Here is a 10000-nt window from a genome sequence, read left to right as displayed (position 1 = left end):
AGAAACGTGCCTTTCTTTCCGATCGTTTGTGTTGAGGCAGGGGGTAGACCTATCACCCAATACAAGATTTGAAACTGTAAAAGGAGATCTAGTTCTGCGTCAAATTGTAAAGTAACAAATGTAAAACGTTTTGACATATTCAAAACCTTTTTTTTTTGTAGTGATAGACCTGGAAGTAAAACAAAAGTTTGAGCATGGAACTCGCCATGTGAACCGAGAAAGAAAACAAAATGTGCATCGGCCTTGGAGAGCAGTGTCTGTTGAAGAGACGATGGCGAATAATAACCGACCAGCCTGCCTGTCACCAGAGGGACGTAGGGACGAGTTCAACAATATCGTCGGTTTTTTATTTTGCGATCGAGATTTAATTGAATATAAAGTACAACCGAATGCTTGGACATACGTTAAAAATAACTAAAGTTGCCTGCTTGTGGTGGACACCCAGGAACTCTCATGTCAAATTTCATAAAGATCGGTCCAGTAGTTTAGTCTGAATCGCTCTACACACACACACAGACACACACACACACACACACGCACACACACACGCACACACGCACATACACCACGACCCTCGTTTCGATTCCCCCTCGATGTTAAAATATTTAGTCAAAACTTGACTAAATATAAAAAGCAAACAACCGAACAAACAAACGATTAACAGACTAAACAAACAAACAACAAGTCGCGTAAGGCGAAAATACAATATTTAGTCAAGTAGCTGTCGAACTCACAGAATGAAACTGAACGCAATGCCATTTTACTCGTAGCATCGTCAGGCCACCGCTCATGGCAAAGGCAGTGAAATTGACAAGAAGAGCGGGGTAGTAGTTGCGCTAAGAAGGATAGCACGCTTTTCTGTACCTCTCTTTGTTTTAACTTTCTGAGCGTGTTTTTAATCCAAACATATCATATCTATATGTTTTTGGAATCAGGAACCGACAAGGAATAAGATGAAAGTGTTTTTAAATTGATTTGGACAATTTAATTTTGATAATAATTTTTATATATTTAATTTTCAGAGCTTGTTTTTAATCCGAATATAACATATTTATATGTTTTTGGAATCAGCAAATGATGGAGAATAAGATAAACGTAAATTTGGATCGTTTTATAAATTTTTATTTTTTTTACAATTTTCCGATTTTTAATGACCAAAGTCATTAATTAATGTTTAAGCCACCAAGCTGAAATGCAATACCGAAATCCGGGCTTCGTCGAAGATTACTTGACCAAAATTTGAACCAATTTGGTTGAAAAATGAGGGCGTGACAGTGCCGCCTCAACTTTCACGAAAAGCCGGATATGACGTCATCAAAGACATTTATCAAAAAAATGAAAAAAACGTTCTGGGATTTCATACCTAGGAACTCTCATGTCAAATTTCATAAAGATCGGTCCAGTAGTTTAGTCTGAATCGCTCTACACACACACACACACACACACGCACACACGCACACACGCACATACACCACGACCCTCGTTTCGATTCCCCCTCGATGTTAAAATATTTAGTCAAAACTTGACTAAATATAAAAACATACATACAAACTAACATAACATAACATAACAGAGAGAGAGAGAGAGAGAGAGAGAGAGAGAGAGAGAGAGAGAGAGAGAGAGAGAGAGAGAGAGAGAGAGAGAGTGATCGAGTGAGCGAGCGAGTGAGCAAGAGAGAGAGATAGAGAGAGAGAGAGAGACACACACACACACACACACACACACACACACACACTAAAACAGACACACACACACACACACAGACACACACACACACACACACACACACACACACACACACACACACACACTAAAACAGACACGCACACACATACACAGACATACATATACACACACAAACCAGAAGGAGTGAGAGCGAGAGAAACAAGTCGCGTAAGGCGAAAATACAATATTTAGTCAAGTAGCTGTCGAACTCACAGAATGAAACTGAACGCAATGCCATTTTTCAGCAAGACCGTATACTCGTAGCATCGTCAGTCCACCGCTCATGGCAAAGGCAGTGAAATTGACAAGAAGAGCGGGGTAGTAGTTGCGCTAAGAAGGATAGCAAGCGTTTCTGTACCTCTCTTTGTTTTAACTTTCTGAGCGTGTTTTTAATGCAAACATATCATATCTATATGTTTTTGGAATCAGGAACCGACAAGGAATAAGATGAAAGTGTTTTTAAATTGATTTCGACAATTTAATTTTGATAATAATTTTTATATATTTAATTTTCAGAGCTTGTTTTTAATCCAAATATAACATATTTATATGTTTTTAGAAACAGCAAATGATGGAGAATAAGATAAACGTAAATTTGGATCGTTTTATAAATTTTTATTTTTTTTTACAATTTTCAGATTTTTAATGACCAAAGTCATTAATTAATTTTTAAGCCACCAAGCTGAAATGCAATACCGAAGTCCGGACTTTGTCGAAGATTACTTGACCAAAATTTGAACCAATTTGGTTGAAAAATGAGGGCGTGACAGTGCCGCCTCAACTTTCACGAAAAGCCGGATATGACGTCATCAAAGACATTTATCAAAAAAATGAAAAAAACGTTCGGGGATTTCATACCCAGGAACTCTCATGTCAAATTTCATAAAGATCGGTCCAGTAGTTTATTCTGAATCGCTACACACACACACACACACACACACACACACACACACACACACGCACAGACAGACACACATACACCACGACCCTCGTTTCGATTCCCCCTCGATGTTAAAATATTTAGTCAAAACTTGACTAAATATAAAAATGAAAAAGAGAGAGTCGTCACAAAAAATTGCTCCAGGGGCTTGCAACGTAGTACAATATATGACCTTATTCCCCCCTCTGCTTCTTTACCTCTGTAAACTTGTAGGGGTAGTTATTTTTCGATAATGACCCAGCAACCAAACAAATAACGACCCAGCAACAGCCTGAATCCTCGATAGTGCAATGGGTTGAGAAGTTGTTCTGTTTCGGTACTACTTTTTGCGACTGAAAAGTTCCGAACGCTCTAACGTACGAAGTATACATCTCTGGAGCAAACAATACAAACATACCTCATTTAAATTAACAACTACAGGCCTGAACACATGAATCTTCATATAAAATCCATGAGTTCGGTTGTTTTCTGAATCTAGATTTGCTGTGCTCAAACGTTCATCACAAGCAATTTCCCGCAAGGCAAGTAACTCATACTTTGTCTTGCGACAAGAGTAGTTCCCCTTCTTTTCACTCAGTTTCTTCGACAACAGACTGCAATCCGACGGTCAGTTTTCAACAATATTTCATTTAATAAACAGATCACACGCAACCAAATGCACACATCTCATCAATTTAAACAACATAAAGCGGTTTCATACACTATTTTCCCCAGAAAACTGAACTTCATACAGTTTTTAACGTTGGAAAACGGGTGCAAAAGTTCGTCTGCTAGTCCCATTTGACGAAAGAACATTATCCTAAGCGATACCAAAACATATACAGAACACACAATATCTGCCTTTGCCGCCACAGCAGAATAACAGCATATCTGTGTACTTGATTTTAGTCCAAAATAGGAAAACGGACAAGAAGTGTTAACAGAATGGAATGATTTGCACGGAACTATACAACCGCGCATTAATCGATCGCCTGCGCAGGTTGACTGGTTGAGTGAATAGGATTCGATCAAACTTTCGCAAAAAACCTCCTCTTTTCTTTGAATAACTGAAGAAAGGAGGAATAAAGAGGTTACACACCTCGTCTCAGTGATTATAAAAAATAATGGTCTCAGTTCGCGGTCATGAAAAAGCTCGCTAAAGCTCGCATTTTTCATGATCCGCTAACTTCGACCATTATTTGTAATAATCACTGAGACTCGGCGTGTAACCTCTACTTACTGGGAGAATGCAAGTTTCCAGTACAAAGGACTAAACATTTCTTACATACTGCTTGACTAAAATCTTTACAAACATTGACTATATTCTATACAAGAACCACTTAACAAGGGTAATAAGTAAAGAATTTTATGGGTGAGAAAAGGAAAGTAAAAGGACTTTGGGGAGGCAGAAATAGAGAAGAAACAAGAAAAAGATCCTAATTAGGTTCACGGCATCGAGAGTGATGCGACCTTCTCTCAGAAGTTAGTAGAGAAGGCTCCCCCATCCACCACCCGGGGGACGCGCCTCTACGCCAATTAGGGGGCGCGAGGAGAATAGTGTTGTCAGTTGTAGGAAAATTACAGGAATACGAGTGAACCAATGTACAGATATACTTTCTGAAAAGAACCTATGCCGAGTTGTTTTCATGATTTGTTTTGATTTAATACAATTTTGAACTTCACCCGCCTCTTCTTGAGTTTATATTCTGTGTGTCTGTTTGTCCTGTCGTGTGATTGCCATCCTGACAAATGACCTTCAAACACGTATAACATCTAAGACACAGACACAGACAGTTAGAGTTAATGTGAAGCTCGTCTCACTTTCGGCTTTACAAATGGTGTCAGAAATGTGAAGCTAAGACCGCTCGGCTTTACATTAATGCGAAAGATTGTGTATGAGTGCGCCTTGTGGTGAGATATGTGCGCGTTATAAATTCTCGTATTATTATCATTATTATGTGTGCTTTGTGTGTGTTCGCGGACGGACGTCCGTGCGTGGACGGGCGTGCGTGCGTGCGCGTGAATGAGCGTATGTGTCAATGTGCATGCGTGCGTGTGTAAGTGTGTGTGATTTTATGTGTGTGTGTTTGTCATTGTGTGTGTGTTTATGTGTGCAGGGATGCCTAAATCTCAAAATGTTAACTGGCCAGCCGGGCGAGTAACAACGAGGAAGCCACTAGCCCGTCAGAAATTTCGCTAGCTCGGTACATACCACACAACGATTAATGACTGTCAGACTTCTTTACACAATGTAAACAGCGGTAATACGACAGGAGCCTCGTTCTCGTTTCACCAGAAGATGGTGGTGGTTTTGCAGACGACAGAAGTTCCAGCATTTGCAGTGTTTATATGGCTCCAAAACTCGGTAGTATAACCAACAATGTATCGATTGTACACTGGACTTCCCTTCTTTGAGCCTTGTGACGTCAGAGGCCGACAAAACTTCATATCTAGGCGGCCAGCCGAGACTACAAAATAGTGCATGTTTGTGTGCGTTCAATCATAAAAATTAAAAGGAATTTTAAACAGAATCGATCGATACATAAATGTTATTTGTACTTTTGACCACAATATGACATTTTACACAGATCGAGAAAGTCAGTGTTCCTCCGAGACCGCGCTAGCTTTCTATTTATATTGTTTAAAATACAAATAACGTATAATACATGTTGCATTTGACCTGAAGCCACGCGGTTTCTGCTAGCCCGGCGGATTTCTAACTCGCCCCTCGTGATTGGGCGGACGATTTGGCTATCCCTGGTATGTGTGTGTGTGTGTGTGTGTGTGTGTTTGTGTGTTTGTGTGTGTGTGTGTGTGTGTTTGTGTGTGTGTGTGTGTGTGTGTGCGCGCGTGAGGGTGTGATGTGGATGAACGGTTGAGGTGGAAGTAGATCTGTGTCTGATTTCTTTTCACAAAGAGCATCGTGTGTACGTGTATTTGTTCACCTAAATCATCACCGAAACATGTTTTTGCGTACACGTCTGGATGATGTGCTTCGTTTACGATCCATACTTTTTAAATGAATAATAAATAAACGCAAACAGAAACATGTGTAGTTATTACCCCTGTAAACGACCTACAGCATGAATGATAACAAACAGTAAGATCTCTGTCTCGCTTTCTCTCTCTATTGGGTATCACACACACAAACACACACACACACACACAAACACACACACACACTCACACACACACACACATACACACACACAAACACACACTCACACACACACACGCACACACACACCCACACACTCACACACATACACTCACACACTCACACTCACACACACACACACACACACACACACAATGTGTATATTCCAACAAGCGAAAGTCTATAGAACTGTTGTCAAAAACTATTTCTTTACTTTAATTCTGACCACAGAAAACTATCTACACAATTGCTGAGTCACACCAGCATTGAAACAGGTAAACATTTCCTTTGGAAACAATATCAGACATCTCTTACATTACATGACTACATAATATAAAAAGGGAATGTCGTCTTTCATCACACAATCGCTGCACTGCTGCCGAAAAGTGAAAAATATGAGAGTACTTCACAACAATCAAGACTAGGAACCAAAATCACAATTATGCACTTGGACTTTTACTTCAGAACTGTAAAAAAAAAAAGAAAAAAAAGGAAGACAGTTTTGCAAAAATAAAGATTATACCAACCAAACTCAGACTGATGTATTCTTCCATACAAATAATCAAATGTTGTAGGGGTATTGTGACAAAGCGCTGTATTTCAGCAAAAACTTGGTGGATTGATTTCAAATTTTCAGAATATTTTACCAACACACAAGACGTACTCGGACAAGACAAAACAAAGACAACATTATTTTTTTATGTGCAGGATAACACGTAAAGCCTCTTAAAAAGCATTTTACATAATGATATAATAACAATAATAATAATGCATAACATTTATGTAGTGCATGTATCTAGGGTTTAATCTTGCTCAAAGCGCTGTACAATCATTGGGGAAATTTTTTTTAAAAAAATAACAATTCAACGACAACATGACATTATGTGCAATCACACATATCAATGAATACCACATTCCACTATAAAACAGTATTACAAATACACGCGCGGACACACACACGCACTATATAAAACACATTGCACAATAATACATTATCACAAACATACACACTCGCTCGCGCGCTCGCGCGCAGCACACATACGTGAAAAACTATGTACAGTACATGGGGCAAACATGACCATCAGTAACGGACCATGCAGAATTGAAAGTGTATTTTTACATACACAAGCAACGCGATCAGTCGTAGATACATCAAGAAGTACACCCGAACATTTAATTATGAACTACCTCGACAATGTTATTATCAATGTTTGATGGTGCTTTTGTCTGGTAATTATAAGAGATGAATAGAGACAGAGATAGATCATTCTTTATTTATATGGGTAATGGTCTTAAGCAAAAATAGTTGCTTTTGTACACCGTGCAGCCTACACCCTCAGGAAAGATTGCAGTAGCAATATACATTATATACACTCAATATTACGTGACAACATATCAAAAATACATCGATGGGATTCCAGTTGAAACTTCGAGGTTGTCCTGGTGTACTGACGCCCGACCCACTTCTCATGAAGTACTACGGAGCAAAGCAACGGAGGGCTTCTATTAGGCTTTGGGAGGGTTTCAATCGGAGGGCTTCAATTAGGTTTTGGGAGGGTTTCAATCAGAAGGCTTCTATTTGGCTTTGGGAGAGTTTCAATCAGAAGGCTTCAATTAGGCTTGGGGAGGGTTTCAATCAGAAGGCTTCAATTAGGCTTGGGGAGGGTTTCAATCAGAAGGCTTCAATTAGGCTTGGGGAGAGTTTCAATCAGAAGGCTTCAATTAGGCTTTGGGAGGGTTTCAATCAGAAGGCTTCAATTAGGCGTTGGGTGAGTTTCAATCAGAAGGCTTCAATTAGGCTTTGGGAGGGTTTCAATTGGAGGGCTTCAATTAGGCTTTGGGAGGGTTTCAAACGGGGGGCTTCAATTAGGATTTGGGAGGGTTCGATCGGAGGGCTTCAATTAGGCTTTGGGAGGGTTCGATCGGAGGGCTTCAATTAGGCTTGGGGAGGGTTTCAATCAGAAGGCTTCAATTAGGCTTTGGGAGGGTTTCAATCAGAAGGCTTAATTAGGCTTTGGGAAGGTTTCAATCAGAAGGCTTCAATTAGGCTTTGGGTGAGTTTCAATCAGAAGGCTTCAATTAGGCTTTGGGAGGGTTTCAATCGGAGGGCTTCAATTAGGCTTTGGGAGGGTTTCAAACGGAGGGCTTCAATTAGGCTTTGGGAGGGTTCAATCGGAGGGCTTCAATTAGGCTTTGGGAGGGTTTCAATCGACCATGACAACCGAGATGTTTCAAATGGAAACCTGTCAATGTTATTGTAATTCAATCTGTCACCAAACTTGATTATGCTTTAATGCGATTGCAACAAAACCGAAATGATTCCGCTCAGTTCACTTACTTGCTAGTGTCAAGTCCCGAGAAACGGGACTCGACTCCGTGTCATCATTACATCACTCTGCTCCAGCTTAGTTCTTCCACAATAATGTATGTCTTATTTTTCGTGATCACTAAACAACGAACATTGTCATCATTTTCCTGAGTTTTCATTCATAACCAACCGGAAAATAAATCTCATGTTCCCCATGTAACAAATCGAGGTGGTGAATGGGTTCGAGCTTTCATGTGAAACGTGGATTGTCAAAGTAAAAGCCAATCAGGCTGGTTGTTTGATGTGTGGAACCATCGCGGCTTTGGATTTGTGTTTCCGAGGACAACGATTGTAAGCATGCACTCTCAAAGACCAAATCAATGTTGATAATCACCGCGGCGACTCATGGTCAATTTGCAGTTTATCTCTGTAATCGCAAAATCAACAACAAAAAGTCATAAAACACTAATAAGAAAAGAAATATGCTAAACACTTTCTAAACTCACACATATATATATGATCGCAGCTCTGTAAATGTTCAGACTGGAAGAGAAGCGTCAACAAGCTACGTTTGACGTCACAGACAGGTTTGACGTATTATCTCGAACTACTGTGACGCTGCTTTGCGGCCCGGAATTGGATTCTGAAAATTCGTCTCCCTGTGGGCTATTGTGCATTTTGTTGCACTACCAAAATGATGACAAAAACTATGTTTGTTGGCTTGTTGTCAGACCCGCATTTTGTTGTTGGTCCTCGGGGAGCATATCGCCTTTAGTCACATATTTATCAAACGCGGCCTTCGGCCTTGGTCGATAGAGATGAAACAACAAAAAAGCTGGTCTTTCAACAAGCCATCAAACATCAAACATCTCCTCTCAAGAGCCGTGTTTCGACTTTGACTCACCTTGCCCAGAAATTGCATTTCTGTAAATTTATCTCACAGCCGAAATGCTTTTCTAATTTTTTTTCTATGTAGTATTTGTAGATCCGCTTTTGTAATGCTAAACAAATAAACTGGACATGCATCCACAGGAATAGCAGCCCGAATTTCATCGTGGCAGGGGAAATCCACAAGGAAAATAAGATCATATACCAAATACACAAAATGGTTCTATCCCGTGCTGTGTTAGGAACAATAGATCTCGATTGTTTTTCTTTTATCTCACAAAATTAATGTTGACGATCATTGCCTCGAGAATAACAACATTGCCTTTCAGAAAAAATAAACAAACAATTACACGCTAAAATTTGGTCAGATGATTGTAAACAGGGTCAGCTTTCTGATCTCCTCGTGGTGCAGACCCCAGTACGTTGTACACGTCATCAGATTGTGCAGTCTGCGTCATTTGCTGGATACCATTTGGATCAGCATTCACAGTGTTGCTGACCTGGGCAGTGGAATACGCCTGAAGATGGAAAGCTTGTGCTGATGTTGGTGGACACTGGTCAGCAAGGGGAGGGGTGTCCAAGTTGGAACTTTGGTAGAGGTCGTTGATGTGCTCCTCGAATTCTGCAGACAAATCCAAGTACAAGTATCATAGTGCTGATTTTGGTGAAGCCACCTTCCATCTGTGAGAGGCTAAACGGTTTACAGATGTGTGAGAAAGTGTGAATGCTGCTTGTGTTTGTCCCACTCATGTCTCCCCGTGGTGTCACATAATTGAGAAAAAAAACTCACGCTCACACACACACACACACACACACACACACACACACACACACGCGCGTGCATGCGCGCGCACACACACACACACACACACACACACACACACACACACACACACACACACACATACACACACACACACGCACGCACACACAATCAATCAATCAATATGAGGCTTATATCGCGCGTATTCCGTGGGTACAGTTCTAAGCGCAGGGATTTTTT

At 40.4% G+C, this 10000-nt stretch overlaps 2 protein-coding genes across 2 annotated transcripts in view; one reads left to right on the top strand and one right to left on the bottom strand.

Annotated features, from left to right (window-relative positions):
• LOC138954760 (cell adhesion molecule CEACAM1-like) overlaps positions 1-6514 on the top strand; it is a 16225-nt gene extending 9711 nt beyond the window's left edge. Inside the window, exon 8 of the mRNA XM_070326530.1 lies at positions 6510-6514. Coding sequence (XP_070182631.1) covers positions 6510-6514 — 5 coding nt within the window. The remainder of the gene's footprint in view (positions 1-6509) is intronic.
• A 2836-nt stretch (positions 6515-9350) lies between these two features.
• Positions 9351-10000, bottom strand: part of LOC138954759 (uncharacterized) — a 4421-nt gene continuing 3771 nt past the window's right edge. Inside the window, exon 7 of the mRNA XM_070326529.1 lies at positions 9351-9619. Within this exon, the coding sequence (XP_070182630.1) occupies positions 9351-9619 (269 nt within the window). The remainder of the gene's footprint in view (positions 9620-10000) is intronic.

Source organism: Littorina saxatilis, unplaced genomic scaffold (genome assembly GCF_037325665.1).
Source record: "Littorina saxatilis isolate snail1 unplaced genomic scaffold, US_GU_Lsax_2.0 scaffold_324, whole genome shotgun sequence".
In the NCBI taxonomy this organism is placed as follows: domain Eukaryota; kingdom Metazoa; phylum Mollusca; class Gastropoda; order Littorinimorpha; family Littorinidae; genus Littorina; species Littorina saxatilis.
Note: the sequence above shows the minus strand (reverse complement) of the source record. Positions and strands in the feature narration are given on the sequence as shown.